The sequence below is a fragment of the Rissa tridactyla genome, chromosome 2 (assembly GCF_028500815.1).
Source record: "Rissa tridactyla isolate bRisTri1 chromosome 2, bRisTri1.patW.cur.20221130, whole genome shotgun sequence".
NCBI classification, from domain to species: Eukaryota; Metazoa; Chordata; class Aves; order Charadriiformes; family Laridae; genus Rissa; species Rissa tridactyla.
Window position 1 is genome coordinate 140,043,365 of NC_071467.1, and position 18,837 is coordinate 140,062,201.

The following is an 18,837-nucleotide window of genomic DNA, read 5'->3' on the forward strand; positions in this document are numbered from 1 at the left end:
CAGTCCCTTTGCCTCTTCGTTCTGAAAATACTCCCCAAGGTAAACAAGTTCTAAGCCTGAGACGATGTAATGGAGCACCAGGAAAGCTCTCAGTTGTTGAAGTTTTTTGGGAATCACCATTTTCTGCTGCTGTAAAACAAGAGTTAATCCATGTTTCCACTGTGGAGGGCTGTTTGGGTTTGTTTGTTTTTTTTTTAAAAAAGAAGGGAAAAAAATTCCTTTCATTCTTTGCCAGCAATTTCCATGGAAATAAGGTTTCCAGCAAAAAAACTCGGTGCCCAAACGAGAATATTTTATCCAAAAAAGTGAAAGATTTTTCTCTGAACAATTGCAAGATTTCATCCAAAAGTCTGAGAGGCTTCATCCGAAATATTTCGCTCGTTGGCTGGAAACAAAAGCGCTGCCGAGCGAGAGCGGCCGGAGAACCCTCTGCAAAGCGCCCCCCCACCACCACCCCCCGCCCCGCTTCTCCAAGGCCGGCCAAGCACCGAGGGAGGCTTCGGGCCGCGGGGACGCTCCCGAGCCAGGACCGGGTCCGGGGAGACAGCGCCCCGTCCCGCCGTGGGGCTCGGTCGGGGGCCGCCTCCGCGGCATCTCCCCGGCGCTGGGCGGGCGGGAACAATCGCCGCCTTGTCCGCCCCGGCGGCTCCCGCGCCCCCGTTTCCCCGTGCCCTGCGGGGACAGCGCTGGCGGGGCCGCCCGGCTCCGCGCCCGCCGCCGCCGCTCAGTCTGGCCCCGGCGGCGGCGGCGGCGGCGGCGGCGGCGGCGGGGCGGGGGGGGGCGGATGAGCGGGAGGCGCGCAGGTAGCGCGGCAGCGCTGCGCCGCCGCGGCCACGCCGTGGCGCTCTTGTCACGGGCACGGCCGCTGCGCACCTCCGCCGTGGCCGCGGCCCTGCGCGCCCCGACCGGCCGCAACCGCGGGTACACCCCCCCCTACCACCTTCCCCCCCTTCCACCGATTTAGCGGGGTTTGAGCCCGAAAAGGCCGCGGCTGGGCGCGGGGGGCCCCGGGCAGGCGCTGCGGCGGGGCGGCGGGCATGTGCCGGTAAACAATGACCGTATTGTGAAATAGAAAACAGACTCCGGCTCCCTCGGAAAGGCTCGCTCCCCACCGGATGTGTTAAATAAAAACCGCTGGGGGAAAAAGAAAAAGAAAAAGAAAAAAAAAGACCAACAAAAAAAATCCAGCAGAAAGTCAAGAAAATCGGGTTCGGGCTGGGGAAGGACGGGGGGCAGGAAACCCGCAAACAGCCGGATTTGTGTGCCCTCGGCTCGGTAATCCTCGCACGGACTGCAACGGCTGCGGATGTCTCCAAAAAAAATCAGCTTGGGGGTTTTGCGGTTGTATCTGGTGGATTTCTGTCTTTTTTTTTTTTCTTTTAATATCGAAACTTTTTTTTTTCCTTTCCCTGCTTTGCCTCTGAATAAAACAAGAGCGAACTTTCTCTGCTGCAGGAAACCGACCCAGATTTCCCCGGTGAGCTGCAAAAACAGCTTGTCAGAACGGCGTGGCCGGGACCCGCCGCGGCTCCGGACGCTGCCGGGGCTGGGTGCGACACCAGCGCCCAGGTCCTCTCCTGTTTTCTCCCTTCAAACGGCACCTTCCTGCCCGGACGTGTTGAAGTACAGTACCCTGGAATTTATGACACAAATGGGCTTACCCCCACCACCACCCTCTCCCCCTCTTCATCTGTTTAAAATCTCTACCGTCCCTTCCAACTGGACGCAAATTGGGAGCTTTAACAAACTTACTTCCCCCCTCCCCAGTCGTAAACATATATCCCCCTCCGGTTCCTCTCTTTAGGAAAAAAAAAAAAATAAAGGGGGGGGGAGAGATATTCCAATGGATTTAAGTAAGTGATTCATATAATGAAATGCTTAGGGATTTGTTTAATGTGATTTTATATGAGCTGTGGACATTTCCAAAGCAAACAATAAGTTCAAGTACAACATGCATGGTTGTGTTACAAGTGTTACCCAGCTGGCTAGGAGATCTTCGGTGAGCAAACAGGCTAAATCTGGAGAGTAAACAACTTCAGAAAAATCTACAACTCCAGGTCACTGAAAACAGCCTTTTATTTGTTTTCCTTAGTGTCTAGTAAAATCTGATCCTTTTTCTTTTTTTCTTTTTTTCTTTTTTTTTTTTTTTTTGCAATGCTGCTGTAAAATCACCAGGGACGGGCATCACCAGCCCGGCCGCCGGAGCCCATCGCCTGGGACCTGGGCGCGGAAAAGCGGGTGCTGGCGAAGGAGGGTACTGCTGGTCGGGGTGCAGCGGGAGGGGACACCCCCGCAGAGCCTCGGCCACTTTAGGGGAGGGGGGGGCTGTCACCTGGTAAGCGGGGTCTTCCGACGGCCTTCAAGAGGAGAAGCCCGCGGCGGCCTCCCAGTGGTCCTGCCCACGCGTGAGGGTGGTTTGAGCTCCCCCCCGACGAGCATCCGACCCTGGGCCGGGGCCGGGGCCGGACTAGAAGGCGAGCATCGCCACGGGGCGGCGAGGAAAGGCCACGCGTGGGTCCGAGGGGCCGGGGGCTGTCCGCCCACGGGCACCGTGCCACAGCCAGGTCGCCTTTCGCGAAACTCGCGGGGTGGGTGCCCCTAGGCCCTATGGTGTCACCAGTGTCCCCCCAGCGGCTCCCCCACACCCCCACAGCAGGGCGTCCTGCCGGGAGACTCCCGCCTGGCTCCGGGCCGTGCTAGGGTCTTCCACGCAGGAAATGATGTAACTAAAATTCAAGATTTTTTGGGGGGTGAGGGGTGTAATATGATTTACTTTCTTTAACGCGGAGGTCCCGGACGGCGTGTCCCCCCCTCCAGAGCGGGAGGACGATGGGAGTGAAACAACCCTGGTTAGACGCCACCAGGTCAGAAATCGCGTTGGGAACCAGGAGCGCCCGGTGCGTTGTTCCCAAGCCATCAACGCAGCCAAGAGGGACCGGACGGGCACATCCGAGCGGCGTGGCCGCGGCCCTCCCCCGGGCGCTGCGGGCGGGAGCTGCGGGGGCACCGGGCTGCGGCCCGGGGGCGGCGGGACCGGCCGAGCCCCCGCACCGGCTGCGGGCGGGGATCCAAGGGGGGAGGCCCGGAAACCTCCCGATCGCGACGCTCCGGCTGGGAGATTGCTGTTGGTATTCACTTTAAAAGAGCTTGAATGGGACTTTTTTTTTTTTTTGGACTTTTTTTTTTTTTTTTTTAAGCCAAAGCTTTGTTGTGCTAAACTAGTTGGACGAGTTAGGGTGTCGCTGCTCCCGATTGCTCTGGCCAATGGAACCCGATCCACCCTGCTGTGCGTAAGAGCGCAATTAAGGATTTAACCAAGCCTATGCTGCGCCCCAGCCAGCAGTCTGCCGGAGACAGACAGAGCGCCGCAGCCTCCTCCCCCAGACATGTCTGCTTAGACCCGAGCAGCCCCGGCAGCCAGCCCCAGCCCGCCGCCGGCCCCGAGCTATGACAGGAGTATTTGACAGAAGGGTCCCCAACATCAGATCCGGCGACTTCCAGGCTCCTTTCCAGACGGCCGCAGCCATGCACCACCCGTCCCAGGAATCTCCCACTTTACCCGAGTCCTCGGCTACGGATTCCGACTACTACAGCCCGACGGGGGGAGCCCCGCACGGCTACTGCTCGCCTACCTCGGCTTCCTACGGCAAAGCGCTCAACCCTTACCAGTATCAGTACCACGGCATGAACGGATCTGCTGGGAACTATCCTGCCAAAGCCTATGCAGACTACAGCTACGCCAGCCCCTACCACCAGTACAGCGGGGCTTACAACCGCGTACAGAGCTCCGCCAGCCAGCCAGGTGAGAGCCGGGGGCCGGGGGCGTGCGGGGGACGGCCGCGGCCGTGGGGAGGCTGGGGGAGCGCGCCCCGGCAGATCCTTGCCCCGTGGACCGCGGGGATGCAGCTTTCCCTGAACCACAGGGAGGAACAAATAAATACATTTAAAAAATTAAGAAGGGGGAGGGGGAAGGAAAATTAAAGAAAGTTAAAAAGAAAAAAAAAAGTGGACAGCTGTGTCTAGTTTTCCTGACCAGCCGGCACGGTCTAAAACACAAATCCTAGGACTAGGGATTTAAAGAAGCAAACACCGGGCAGCTGCGTCCGGGCCCCACGGCTGCCTCCCTCCTCCTTTTCCCCCCGCAGGAAAAGGGGGGAAAATAGCCGAGCCTTGTTGCGCGTCTCAAACTCAGGTTCGCGGTGGCAAAGAAAGTTTTCCTTCCCCCTGTGCTGGAGGGGCGGGGGAGGAGACTGGAAGGGGGAGCCCAGCCGTGGCGGGGCTGCGAAGCCGGGGGGTGGGGGGGGGTTTACCAGAAAGCGCTGCGTTTTTAGCTCTTTCCATTTACTTCTTTGAAAGTTGTTGTGGGGAAGAAAGAAAACAAATTTAAACAAAAATTTTTAAAAAAAGAAAAAAACCAAAAACACCAAGAAGAAGGGGACAGAAAGAAAATAAAGCGAGCCCGTAGAAAACCGAGCGGCTGGGGCTTGGCTGGGACGAGCGCGGCCGCGGCGGCGCTTGGGGACACGCCGGCGGCGGCGGGGGAAGGCGCGGGGGGAAGCGGTGGGTGCCCTGGGTAGGTCTCCGCCGCGGGCCGGCCTCTTCCCAGCAGGGCACCGATAATCCTCCTAATTCCCACGGCGAGCGCGCAGGGCCCCGCGCTCCCGCCCGCGCAGCGCTGCGCGCCCTCCGCGCAGAACGCCCGGGGCGGCGGCGGGAGGCGGAGGAGGGCCGGGGATGGCCGAGGATGGCCGAGGCCCTGCGCGGAGGGAGCCCCCCGCCCCCCCCCCCAAGTCTCTCCGCGGGGAGCCGGCGGAGGTTGCGCGGGGCCGCCGCCCGGCGGCGGGAGCCCCGGGGGGAGCCGCGGGGGCCCGTCGGGACGGCGCCGTTGCCCTGCCCTGCCCGGCCCGCGGGCGGGAGGCCGGCGGCGCGGGCTGCGCGGGCGCGGAGCGGAGCCGTGTCCCGCGCCTTAACGTCTGCGTCTGTGTCTCTCTCCCGCCCTTGCGCCCGTGCAGAGAAGGAGGTGGCGGAGCCCGAGGTGAGGATGGTGAACGGCAAACCAAAGAAAGTGCGCAAACCCCGGACTATTTATTCCAGCTTTCAGCTGGCGGCGTTGCAGAGGAGGTTTCAGAAGACCCAGTACCTCGCCCTGCCCGAGCGGGCCGAGCTGGCCGCCTCCCTGGGGCTCACGCAGACGCAGGTACCGCGCTCGGATCGGCCCGGCGGGGCGCGGAGCTCCGGCTCCCTTCGGGGAACGGGCCGGATCGGGCCCCGCGGAGGGTCCGGGAGGGCGGCGGGGAGCGGGTCCCTCGCAGCCGCGGAGCGCCGGTTCGCCAGGCGGGCATTAATGGTGTCGGTTTCCCTCCCCCCTCCTTCTTTCCTCCTCTCTCCTCTCCTCCCGCCCCCCCCCCCCCCCCAGGTGAAAATTTGGTTTCAGAATAAAAGATCCAAGATCAAGAAGATCATGAAGAACGGGGAGATGCCACCGGAGCACAGCCCCAGCTCCAGCGACCCCATGGCCTGCAACTCTCCACAGTCGCCTGCGGTTTGGGAACCTCAGGGCTCGTCCCGCTCCCTCAGCCACCATGCCCACGCACACGCTCACCCTCCAAACTCCAACCCTTCCCCCGCATCCAGCTACCTGGAGAGCTCCGCTTCCTGGTACCCTGCTGCCAACTCCATCAACTCCCACCTCCAACCCCACGGCTCCCTACAGCACCCGTTAGCGCTGGCCTCTGGGACAATTTATTAGAGTCTGACCCTTATTATTTTATTTTTTTAATATTTTTTGTTGTTGTTGTTCCTTGGACTCCTGTGTTTTGCTGTTAAGGAATAATATCGAAAGGAATGCATATGTGGGATTTTTAAAAGGGAAAAGAAACAAACAAAAAGATTAAAATGTGTAAAGCTTGTGCATGTAATTTATTGCATTTCAAAGGAACCCCTTTTTTATACAATACGGACATTTTTTGGCTCAGCTGTGGACACTATCAATGGTGCCTTGAAATCTATGACCTCAACTTTTCCAGAGACTTTTTTTCAATGTTATTTTAACCCTGTAAATAATTGTAGATAGAGGAATTAAACTGTATATTCTGAATAAAATAAAATTATTTCGACCACGAGAAACGTTTCCAAATTACCCCTTCTTCTATTAATAATAAGAGGGGGGAAAAATAAAAATAACAATGCCAATTTGCTTGCAGAGACCGACTGAGGAAAGAGGGATTTTGAGGGGCCAGATCCTGGGAGCTCACGCTCGGTCGCCGTGCCGTGTCGTGCCACCGCAGCCCGGGCGTGTTGGCAGGATCTGGCCCTTGTAGGTCCCCACGGGCGAGCCGAGGCGCGACGATGCTCCGTTCCCGCTGGGAAAGGTTTTTTTTTGCAACACCGTGTAGACCTTATCGCACCGTGATTTAAGCTGAAGCGAAAGCTGCCCATCCTAACGCTAGAAAGCAAATCTCTCGCCTTAAGCCGCCCTGAATCCTTTCCTGAGAGCAATTAGCGTCGAGAGCTGCACACTCCACAGCCCATCAGTCGCCCGTGTGCGCTCGGCTAATTATACAAATTACGTTTCCGTCAAAAGGAGCCACTAAATATGAGAAAAGGATAAAATGAGGGCCCCGCTCCCCTTGCTCCTGGTAAAAGCCTGAGGCGGCTCCGGCTGAAGGAGGGACTTTGCGGAGGTACTTTTGTTTTGGTTTTCTTACCTCTATCTACACGATTTAGGGGAAAAGCCGGGCGGCGGAGCCATGGCTAGCGCTGCCCCGTGCGCCGGGGAGGGGATGGGGCTTCAGCGAGGTGGCCGGAGCGGTGCCCACGGGCGCGGAGCCCTGGCGGGGCGACAAGCACCGAGCGCAGGCCCCTCTCCCAGCAGAAACCCCGGGTTCTCCCCGCCAGCAACCGGCCCGCGGGGCCCCCACGGCGGCACACGTTCCCCCGGCCCCCCCTCTCTCTCCCCACCGCTCTCCCCGGCCGTCACGGGGAGGGGGAGAGAGAAGCCGCGCTGGGAATTCACGGCCGTGCGGGGTGAGGCAGCAGCAGTGAATGTGACAAAGGCGTCGCTTGAAGGATCCCCCAGATAAAAAAATTACCCCCTGTCACCCGTGGATGGCGGGGAGAGGGATGGCAGGGCTGGGAGAGGAGGCCTGAAAAGGCACGCTCCTGCCCTGGGGCGCACTTACCTGTCTCCAGTCTTCCTCCCCGCTGCCCTCCCCCTCCTTTCTTCTCCCTCCGCTCCTGCCTGCCATGTTTTCTGCGTGTGTGTGAGTGCGTGTGCGTGTGAGTGTGCGTGTTTTCTCCCCAAAGAAAGCAGCCCCGGGTTGCTGTTTTGTAACAGGTTTGGGGGTTGGTAAATGGCTTGCAGTACAATAGACCAGTTTGTTCGGTGAAGCTGTTCCCTGCACGCCGGGGAGGGGTGCGTGGGTGCCGGAGACAGGGCGGCGGGGGCCGCCGGCGGCTGCCCACCCCTGCCCGCTGCCGGGCCGGCGCTGCCGGCCAGCGGGCCGCCTTGCCGCCGCGTCCTCCCAGCGGCTGCGGGGACCGGCTCCTTCTCATTTCACTCGCAAGGTTTCGGGGACTTTCCGCGACTCTGGGGCTGCTGAAAAGCTCGGCTTTGTCTCTCCTGATAACTTCCACCCCGTGCAAAACAAAACAAAACAAAACAAAAGCCCGACCTTTTAATTTTCTTCCATTCTTTCGTTCGCCTCTAGACAAGCATTAATATTTTTTTTTTAACCTGCAGTACGAGATTCTCCCCCTCTCCGAGGTCCCTTTCCTTTGCAGACAGGCTTGGACACAAGAGGTGGAAGTCTATTTCCCAGGTCGGTCCACTCCCCCTTTTCTTTGAGGAGCTGCCGTGGGGCTGTTCGGTGACGGTAACCTGCAGGGGCCGGGAGGGCTTGGGCGGACAGCGCAGGAACAGCTCCGGGGAGGCGGGATGCCGGCAGGCAGGATGCCGGGCAGGGATGGGAATTCGCATTGCCAGCGCTGGCCGGGCTCTGGCACCGCTCCCCTCTCCGAGCCAGCTCGGTTTCCCGGTTTCCATGCCGGTCCCTCTCCCTGCTTAATTTCTTCTGCCAGCTCAGGCTGGTGTTGGGCAGGTCGGGGAGAGTCTGGCACCCCTTCCCGGGAGAGGGTGGCCAGGCCAGGTTAGGAAATGCCCCTCGCCGGAGCTCCCCGTCGCCGTGGCCCGTCCCCAACGCACACACAGGGTCTACAGCCGCCCGCCCCTTCGTGACAGCCCCGGGCCGAGGGCGATGCTCCTGTCCCCGCTGTCCCCGTACACACAGGCAGGCACACCCCGGCGCCTCTCCCCGCCCGGGCGCACCCCCGGGGCTCCGGCGGCGGCCGGAGAGAGCCTGGCTTGTCCGGGCCTCCCCCCTTGCCTCCCCGGGAAAGGGATGGGATGAACTGTCCTTTGTCTGACGCTGGGTTTCGGCTCGGCGGATTGCTGGCTCGGGGCTTTTTCTTCCCCCCCCCCCCCCCCTCTTCCCCTCCCTTCTCTTTTCCTGGCGGCCACTTCCATGTGGAGCCGGGGCAGCTCGGGGAGCCGAGAGGAGCCACATTCCTGTGGGTGCCGAGCGGCTCCAGGGCTGAGCCACAGGGCCTGACACACACACAGACACACAGACACACACACAGAGCAGCCTGCAGCCCCAGCTGCCCCAGATCGAGAGCTCCTGAACACTGCCTGCACCTCTGGGGCTCCCCCACCCACAGCAGATCCACCCCCCCACCGCGCTCCCCCCCCGGATGGAGCGAACACCCACAACACCCAGACACACGCAGATGACTGTCTGCCACCCCCCACCGACGGACACCGGGGGAACACCTTGCCCTCTTCCCCCCAAGACCCCCCCGCTGCTCCCTGCCCGGGTATCGGTCGGCGGGGCAGAGCCTCCGTCCGGGGGAGCGCTGCCTCCTCCCCAAGCCCCTCGCTTTCCCTCCCCCTCCTCCCTGAAGCGGAGTTGGGGGGGGAATACCCAAAAAACCCACCCCCTCCAACCTGTCACCGCGTCAAGGCCGCCCGCTCGTCAGGCATTTCTGTCGCCCTCTCGCTCCCCTCCGTCTCCCCCATAAATTCATGTCCCCGCCGCGCGCGCTGCCTGCGCCGTCCCCCCCCGCCGGTATCCCCCCCTTCCCCCCGGGCGCTGCCCGCTCCGCCGCCGGCAGCGCTGTATCCCAAACGTGCATCGCACATGTGGCATCGATTAAAGATTTCTACGACGCAATTTTGCGACTGACAGACTTTAGGTGGTTCGGTTGTGGATTACGGAAAGGAGATCTATTGCTTCAGGAAAGTCGGGGCGGGGAGGGGGGGGGGAGGAAGAGAAGCCCCTCTTCTTGCTTTCAGTCATTTGAGCGGTTGCCTGCAGTAACGCAATAACCTGTTTTATAGGTCAGACAAGAACCGTGAAAATGGGAACCGCGGAGTTTACATTAAACCTCCCTTTCTCTCTCTCTTTTTTTTTTTTTTTTTTTAGGGAGAATCTGTGCTACATCAATTAAATATTTCTGCTCTTTATTCGGCTGTTTACATGCGACTTGGGAGGATAAGCAATGGTTTATCTGCCAGGAATACGGACCCGAGCAATCCCGACACGCACCCCCGCTCCGGGTGTCTGTGGGAACACCTTCCACGGACACGACCTTCAAGGCCGCGGGAAAATCTCCCAGGCCCCCTCTCCTCCCTATTTCCCTTTAGGTGAGGGCCCGGGGAGCCCGGCCCGGACAGAAGCTGCGACAGATTCAGCACTTGGGCAAGGAGGAGCTTGGGAATGGCTCCTCACTCTCCTCCCGCGGCCGCCTGCCCCTCGGCAGCCCCGGGGAGGTTGCCTAAACCTCATCCCGGGCTCCGCAGCAGGGATCAGCCAGCCTCGCCGGGCCGGATCCTGACTTGGCTCCCTGCTCTGCAGCGGCATCGTCTGCCTGCCTGCGGAGCTGGCCCTCCATCCCGGGAAATCTTTACGGTCTCCACGATACACACCATATAACGCGTTTTATAGGGCTTTCGCCTGGCGGTACGCACTGAGCTTTCCTTCCCCTTTCTTCGCGTTATTTTTATTAATTCCCGTGGAGGAAAGCTCGCAGAGGAAGGCTGCGGGCTGCCAGGCGCGGCTGCAGCCGGGGGAGGCCAGCAAGGGCCGGGGCCGGGAGCCCTCCCGCCCCTCGAGCCAGCCCCGGCCGCCGCCCCCTCGCACCCGGACCCTGCCGGTACCTGCCGGCGGCGCAGCAACGGCGCTTTGATGATTTGGCCCATTAAAAAAAGAAACGGGTTTGTGTATTTCGTGTCCAGGGTTAATAAAAGCTAATCAGGAGTCGAAAGCGAACTAGCCCAATGAGTTAACCTCGCTAGCTGCAGGTAGTCCTGTTAGCCAGGCTCTTTTGGTTAATTAATTACCATTGAGTCGGTTCTGTGATAATTTCCTTAAGGACCCCTGACGACTGGTCCAGCGGGTGCGCGGGAGCGCAAAAGGCCGCCGGCTCCGCATCCTCCCGCAGAGGGTGCCCGGCCCCGGCGTCCCGCACCCCGCACTCTTCCCCCCCCGCGTCTTCCCCCCCACCCCCACCCCGCGGTTAGGAGGCTCCCGAGGCTTCTTGCCCGAAAGTGACGTTCAGTCACCTGAGAGGAGGCACACGGCAAGGGCGAGCCCGCTTTTGGGGATGGGTGGGGAGCCCGGGGATCCTTCGGGTACCGGGGAGAGACCGCCGGGAAGAGCCGAGCCGGGAGGCGGACGGATGCGGGCGGGAGCCCGAAGCATCAGCCCCTGTCTGCACATCAGGCTCGCTCTCCTTGAGATTTGGACACGTAACGCTGCAGACCACTGATTTGCTATTTTCTTAATTCCCGCTCTTCTCATTCCCTATGAATCAAACAGTCTTTTGTCCTTCAGAGTTTGATTTGATCGCTACTGTTCACATTTCACTTTTGTATTTTTCTCTCCCTATACCATTACTCATTGAGTGCCCCGTGAAATTACAATCGTACATTTTCAACTCAGCAACCCATTTGCAGTGCGAAAATAGGGTCTAAATAATGGCTGAATTAGCCCTACTGGACAGTTTCAGATGTAACACTCTGTAATAATTATATTGCAGGCTGGATTAGGATGCTATTATCATAATCTGGACGTTTACAATTATCTGTAATTTGCAAAGATGCGCCAGGTCTTGATTACAGCAGTTTTTTTTTATCAAGCTAACCATCACTAAACAGTGACAGTAATAACAGCTAATTTTGCTGGCAATATAAGAGGTGCTGGGGTGTGCAAACAATTTCACACCTGGATGTGCTCACTCAACCAAGAATATAGAGAAAGAGCTTCTGCCCTGAGACTCAGAAAAATATTCTCCACTGCTTCTGTTCAGTATAGATTTCTAGACCCCGATCCTTGCTTAGCAGATTTGCACAGGGGGTAAGTTTCGGGGCTCGCTTGGGTTTTGGGGGTCGGTCCGTGGCTGCTTCGTGCCTTCCCCTGCGAGACACGCTCCTTTTTTCCTCGTTCCCCCACTTTTCGCGGTCACTCTTGCGTCGGTGCTTTCCCTCACCGGGCCGGACCCCGACGCCTCCGCGCCCCCTTTTCCCCCCTCCCCGGTGCTGCCGGGAGCGGCGGGGGTTGGGGGGGCGGCGGGGGTCCCGCCGGGCTACCGGAGGGGCGTCGCGGGGCTCGGCGACCGACGGCGAAACCGTGCGAGCCCCCGGGGTCGGGCCGCGGCCGCCCGGCCCCGCAGCGGGGGCGGCTGCAGCGCGCCTTTCCGCGGCTCTCCGCGGCGCCCCGGCGGCCCGGCGGCCCCGGGGCGGCGGCGGCAGGTTGGGCGGCCGGCGTGGGGAGCTGCCGCCGCTCCATCCATCCATAGATGACGCTGTTTCACGAGAGTCTCCCGGGGCGGCAGCCCCGCGAGTGGGAGCCCATCCGCTCCCACCCTGCCCTCTGGAAGGCCTGCCTCTCGCACCTTCTATTAAGCTATCGGGTTTTTTTATTGTTATTATTATTATTATGATCATTTATTTGTTTGCTTGCTTGCTTGCTTGCTTGTTGCCTGGGCTTTATTTACGCCTATCTGAGAAATCACTCGTGGGGGAGGAGGGCACGGCGTACCGAGAGGCTTTCCGCGCCGGCACCCACGCTGGCACCGGCGAGGCGAGGACGAGCCCCCCGAAAGCCCACGGGAAGCAGCGAGCTCCCCTCTCACACACCTCCGGGCCCGCCAGCGGCGGGGGAAGGGACACACACACACCACACACCTTCCGTCCCCACTCGTGGGCTGCAGCGAAAGGGTTAAGGCGGCTGCGGGGGCCATGGGGGCCGGGACCCGCCGGGCCGGGCCGGGCTCCCCGGGCTGCGGGGGTCCTTTCTGCGGGGGGCGAGGGTGAGCCCGCACAGGGGCCAAGCTTGGGGGGCAAAAAGCGGGGTTTTCTGAAAGATGCACACACACACACAATGCTGTTGGTTTAAATGTATGGTAGCTTTCTCCCCAGTGTCATTTGAATAATTCAGTGAGCCCCACTACCAGCTGTACTTCTGAAGCCTCTTCCATTCTTTTCAGCATTATAATTTTGGTTAATTTTCAATTTTAGGCCCTACGTCTCTGCAATTTGTGTATGAATAACAGAATAATTTTCCTCTTTTGTTTCGCCTTTCCTGTTCCTGAATCTAAATAAAGATGGCTTTTTAGTATTAAAAGTGGAAGAAAATTACAGGTAATTATCTTTGACGGTAAAAACGCTGTAATCAGCGGGCTACATGAAAAATTACTCTAATTATGGCTGCATTTAAGAGAATGGAAAAAAACCTTCTTGTGGATAAAAACCTTAAATTGTCCCCAATGTCTGCTTCAAATTGGATGGCACTGCAGCTGGAGGCTTTGTTCAGAATTGATCCTGGGGAGCTCTGAACCCAAAGTTTCACAGTGGGAAGGGGAAAAAAAGAAAAGAAAACATTTTTCCTAATGTAACAATACGAATGGTAGAAAATGACAAGACTGATCGGTTTTAAACCACTCTGAAGACTGACTGAGCGTGGAAGTTGCTCAAAAAAAAACAAAAAAACACCCCCCAAAAAACTGGTATGTTGGTAAGTAGTCTTTGCTTTGTGTCTAATTATAGTGACTGTCCTTTTGCACGACTGTATGTAGCTGTCATTATATGGAGCACTCTGAGGATCTCTATTGACTTCTGATAAATGGCTCAGTGGTTTCAAGGTTCATAATTTGAAGGATGCCCAGGTCTCTAGCCATTAATTCTCGCAGTATGGGGCACCCAGCTTGGATGAGGAAAGGGCTTTTCATTTGCAGTAGTCGCTGTGCTTTCCACAAGCTGGTGAGGCTGGAGCTGGCTGGACAGCGTGGTGTGTGCCTGGGCACCTCTCAGGGCTTTGCAAAACATTCCTCAGCTTGCATTGTCTGCTCTTTAAAAACAAAGGAGGGCGCCTCCTTTCTTAATAATTTGGAGTCTCCAACATTTGGGAAGAAAGGCAGGGCTCTCAGCTTTGCCTCGGCGAGAAAGCTCAGCTCAGCTGAGCAGCGGAGCAGTGAAATCGCAGCAGAAATGGCCGGGTGATTAGAAGCGTCTTCTTAGGATTATCTTTGCTGTCTCGATATCTCCTTGTCTTAGTCGTAGCCTTAAAGCTAACCAAACCACCATACCCCCCCCAACATCTCTTCGCCCCCCCCTCACCCCCCCCCGCCCATCTTTTCTGTCTTTGCTCGCAGATGTATGCTCAGGTCGCGGTGTCTGTGCAAGGAGGGGGGGACAGTGTCCAGCTGCCTCGGCTGAACTGGAGGGTGGGGGGGGGCAGGTCGGGGGGAGGTGGGGGTCCGCTAAGGCTGGGAGAAATAGGAGCCAGGCGGGCGTTTTGTGGCTTTTACTCTATATATGAAAGAAGACAAAAACATACAAAGTATATGTACAACTAAAATTCAACAATATATACAGAAAGGTTGCTCGGGGGAAAGGTCCCTCTCGCTCAGCGGGTGAGGCTGCCGTCAGGCAGCGCTGAACCTTCCTTCCCCAGACGGCGGCGGCGGGTGTCGCCGCCGATCCCTCGCTCTGTCGTTCCTGCTCGTCTCCGGGAGTCTGTCCGGCTGTGTGCGGGTGTGTGCGGGTGCGGGTGAGGGGGCTCTTCGCGGGAGAGACGATGGTTTCTTCTGAGCCGCAGCCCATTGCATTTTGAGAAAGCATGCAGGTTTTGCTTCGTGGTAATGTTCTAATCTTACAGTATATTTTCATTTTTCAACCAGTTCTCCTTTTTTCCCCCTCTTCTTTTTTTTTTTTTTCTTTTTTTTTTTAAAATCCATTCTTCTGTCTTTTAATTTTTTTCCCCAGTCCGGATTTAGTGAATAAAAATGAAGGAGCTTTGACTAGTCTCTCTTTCATCATGTAATGTCTTTAGCTCATTAAACAAGTAAAAACGGCTGCCATGGTAGATTCAGGTTCTTCTTGTGGGCAAAGTCAGTAAAAAGTTTGTTTTGACGTATACTCCACAGAGAAAGAGGCTGGTGCCTTGGAGTCCAAAGGAAAATATCCTAAAGAGAAGTGTCTTCTGTGCGCCAGAATGAAAATTGTGTCTTTCTGTTCAAGATCAATCGCTGAGGTTACTTAAAAAAAATAAAATAAAATAAAGCCACTCTGTCTCTTTGCCGCATCTACAAGTTCACACAGAGCCTGTTAGCTGGCACGGCTTGGCAAAGCAGGGGAACTTTTTTGCCATGTCGAGACGAGGCGTTCTTGGGAGATTATTTCTCTTGGACAATTCACATCATTTGTGGTCTCTGCATTGTGTCTTGATGTGGAGAAGAATACCAGTGAGAATAGCCAGGCATGTAGCTGTTGGGAGGCATATTGACTCCCTTGGCAGAAGCTGAAACGTCCCAGACTGGAGGCAGAGCTGGCGAGCGAGGGGAGAGGGCGGCGGAGCCGGGCAGAGGGTCGCTCTCGTGGGGGTTGCTGCCCTGCTTCAGCAGCTTCTTGAATTTGGAGCGCTTGTTCTGAAACCAGATCTTCACCTGTGAACCAAACCAGCAGCAGATATTGGTTAGATTGCCGTCAGCACCCCGGGCGCGGCAGGGGAGACCCCCGGGGGCCGTGGGTTTGCTCTAGGGAAGGTGGCGAGAGCCCACGCCAGCCGGGTACGGAGCTGGGGATGGGGAGAGGGGAAGGAGGGGTGGCTACGGCCGCTCTCGGGCTCTGGATGCAGCTGGAGAGAACAGGAGAGGCAGAGCGGAGCTGGAAAGCGACAGGGATGCAGGTTTTAACCCGGAAGGTTCTTTTCCCTGGGCAGGCCAGATTGATGGAGCTGAAAGAGAGTACGTGCTCTGAGCTCTCTTGCTTTAGCGCCTCATTCAGAATTTTGGAGGTCATTTGATCATTTGGGCAAACTGTTGCCAAACACTGGCAATCATATGATTTTGTGCCAGGATAGAAGAGCCAATAGACAAAGGGCATCTTACAAAGAAATCGCGCAGCCGAAAACATGCATGATCAAGCGGTCCTTGGTGATGTGACGGGGCAGGAGGCACAATGAAACCAGGATTGTGGCTTTATTTTAAAAGTTGTCTTTAAAGAAAGGAAAATTCTCTTTTCTCGGCGAGTAATTGGCTATCGAGATTGCTTTGGGTCTCATCCTGCTCCTAATCCAGCAGAACTCCCGAGTAAGGAGCCTGCACTCGATGAGGTGTGCAGGGATCCGGCCCACTCTGGCTGACCGGAATTATTATAAAAATTACATACATGTAAGACATACATACAAACATATTTCTTAAAAATCAATCAAACAAAGAAAACAACTCCCACATGTGTATTTGACCTTGCAAACTTTGCAGACGTAATGTCAGGGCATAAGCAGGGGTGCTTGTCTAGCTGCATGCTCAGGATCGGGCCCCTGAACCTATGTGTGTGAGAGAGAAAGCGAGACAGCAGAGAGACAGAGCATGCATGCTGAGGGTACCAAAATCCCATTTGTAAAACCATCAGGTCTATTCCCATGATTAATGTTTGCTGAGTATTTAAAAATCGCTGGCTGGCAGCGACTGTTATCAATGACAATGATAAAATCCTGAGGTTATTTGTTAAGCTCATAAATTCACATGATTACATTTCACTCGAATTGATCCCATCTATCCATGCACTTCTCCGCAAACCCCAGCCTAGGAAGCCTGTGATGCCTCATGTGTCTTTCAAGCTTAAATTAGCAGAATGGCACAGCTACTCCAACCACACTTAACTATGGCTTAACCTGCCATAATTTTGTACACGGCTGTCTTTGATCTTCAGATCTATTATCACCTTTCGTACATATTGCCCAAGGGTAACCACTGCATTTGCGTTAGTCATCCAGGCTGAATTAACTATTGATTTTACAGGTATTTCCTAACGTGTTCCTGCTTCCCCTCTACCTATAGGTTGCTGCGAGGCAGCTTTGCTTTGCTTTTAGCTCTACCTCAGGCCCAGCGATCCCTTGCCTTTGTTTTGTTCTCCTTTCCACAGCTGGGCGTTTGCATCTCGGTGCTGGAATGATCCGAAAATACAGGCAATTTTAAACTGTTACGCGTGGCATCAAAGGGAGCGTTCGCTCGCCAGACGGCGGAGGGAAGGGCGCGTTCAGCCCCTTCTGCGGTAGCCCGGTCTCTCTGTCGTGCATTAGATAAGTCCTATCGCATATAGATGGGGGGGGGACCGTGTGCGTTACCTTTTCTACCGTTCCCACACAGAGGCCAAAACGTTTAGGGAGCATCGTACTTTGCTTGGCCTTTATTGCTTGAGCAGGATTTCAGTGATTTGGGATTCCCAGTAATTACCTGTGTCTGGGTAAGTCCTAATGAAGCTGCCAGTTCAGCTCTCTCTGGAAGTGCCAGGTACTGAGTCTGCTGAAAGCGATGATTTAAAGCCTGGAGTTGTAGACTAGAGTAAATGGTTCGAGGCTTCCGAATCTTTTTCCCTTTTCCATTGAATCTGATTTCACCGTTTTCAATCACTGTGGTTTTTTGCTGATCTGCAATCAAAACAACACAGCTGAAACATCACCCTCCATAGCTGCTTAACGCGGGCATTTTGGCTACCACGGCTCCTAAAAAATCCAGCCGCTTGCCCCGACGCCTGTTCGGCACCGTCGCCTGCACACAGGCTCCGGCTCCTTAAGGGCACGTCGTGACACACGCTGCTGCTTGGGAGCTACCGGAGGGAAAAACAACTGTCCGGGCATAGTGGGCACGCTGCCTTTCCCCAGGGGGCGGGGGGGGGGAAATAATATGAAAAAAAAAATAATTAAAATAAAGTGCAGCACCGGCTTTGTGAAGGGATGCCTGGTTCCAGAGTCATCCAGGTTTTACCCAGCTAATTGACTTCGCGTCGCCGGTTTGGTGGTCAGTGAATCACCAGTCCGAGACTTTTAACAATGCTTTTCTCGCCCCCCCGCACCCTCCCCCCCCCCCCGCCGTGCCCCTCCGGATGAATACGTACAAATGAGCGGCTCCCTGCAAAAAAAAAAAAAAAAAAAAAAAAAAGAAAACCCCCAAAACCATAAATCAGACGGCCCCCGAGCGGAATGCGACCCGCTCGCCTGGAAACTTTCACTCCTCAGGTGTTAGCAGGAATTTTGCTTAAAGCCGGTACCGCCGTAACAAAGGAGCGCCGAGCGCAGCCCCCTGCTCGCCGGCCGCGGGGCGAACGGGGAAGGCGCCGGTGCCCGGCACAGCCGCGGTACCGGCGGGGGGGGAGAACATCGCAGCGGCCCCGCCGCCGGGTACCGCGGCTGTAGGCCCGCGGAACTAGCGACCCCGGTTCTCTTCCCGCCGCTCCGCGCACCCTGGGGCACGGCGGGGGTCGTTCTGCAGATGCCCCGGGGGGTGTCCGGGAAGAGGCCCGGGGATGGAAGGATGGGGAGGGGAAGGGGGGAGAAGCTGGCAGCGGGTTAGGGAAGCGGTGCCGGGCTCACCTGCATCGTCCGCCCGCGTCTGGCTGGCCGCGCTGCTGTTGTGGTAGGACTGGAGGTAAGGGCTGTGCTGCGAGTGGCTCACGTAGGGGTAGGCGGCCAGCGAGCGGTGGTTGTAGGAGCCGGCGCTGCCGGAGTAGGGCGAGCTGTGGTGGTGATGCTGGTGGTGCGGGTGGGAGCCGGCGGCGGAGTGCAGGCAGTGCAGCGGGTAGTGGGCGCCGGCCATGGCCGGCGAGCTCTGCTGGGAGTGGGGCGGCGGCGGCGGCTGCGGCGGCGGCGGCTGCTGCTGCCCGAACTCCATGAAGGCGGATTTGGAGGAGTCTTGCGCGTCCAGCCCGTCAGCCATCGTAGTCATGGTCATCATCAAAGTTTGGGAGGGAGAGCGCGGCGCTCCCCGGCTCGCCCCCCGCGCTCTGCCTCCTCTCTGCCCAGCCACCGCCGCTCCCCTTACCCGCCGCGGCACCGCTGGAGAGGCGGCGGTGATTTAATTTAATTTCTTTTCTTTTTTTTTTCCCCCCCCTCTCTTTTTTTTTTTCTTTCCCTTTCCGCCTTTTTTTTTTTCCTTCCCCCCCCCCTCCTCTCCGAGGAGCCGTTGTGCGAGGGGCCCTCGATCGCTGAGGGAGGGGAGGAAGGGGAGGGCGGTGTGCGGGGTGTGTGGAGGGGGAGGGCGGGCTACTCCCGGCGCTTTTTTGCGCCGCTCTTTTCCTTCATCCCCCCCACCCCACCACCCCCGCCATCCCCCCCCGCGCTCGGAGCGTGGGGTGGGTTTTTTTGTTTTTTTTCTTTTTTTTGGGGGGGTGGGATGGGGGGAGAGGCCAGGCGTTAGGGGGGGGGGGTGGGGTGTTTTAAGGTGGGAGCCGGGAAAGTTGGGGCTCCGGCGCTTCGACTTGAAGGGCAGGGACGCGCACAA

General features: G+C 57.4%; 2 protein-coding genes across 2 annotated transcripts; one reads left to right on the forward strand and one right to left on the reverse strand.

The window, feature by feature from the left end:
• Positions 1-3,447: 3,447 nt before the first annotated feature.
• DLX5 (distal-less homeobox 5) lies at positions 3,448-5,749 on the forward strand. The gene is made up of 3 exons (XM_054192533.1): positions 3,448-3,802; positions 5,013-5,197; positions 5,417-5,749. Exons 1-3 carry the CDS (start codon positions 3,448-3,450, stop codon positions 5,747-5,749), a joined length of 873 nt encoding a protein of 290 aa, XP_054048508.1.
• A 9,002-nt stretch (positions 5,750-14,751) lies between these two features.
• Positions 14,752-18,291, reverse strand: DLX6 (distal-less homeobox 6). Its single transcript, XM_054192371.1, has 3 exons — positions 17,931-18,291; positions 16,795-16,988; positions 14,752-15,003 (listed from the first exon to the last, which is right to left on the reverse strand). The coding sequence occupies exons 1-3, from the start codon at positions 18,289-18,291 to the stop codon at positions 14,752-14,754; spliced, it is 807 nt and encodes a 268-aa protein (XP_054048346.1).
• Positions 18,292-18,837: the final 546 nt, after the last annotated feature.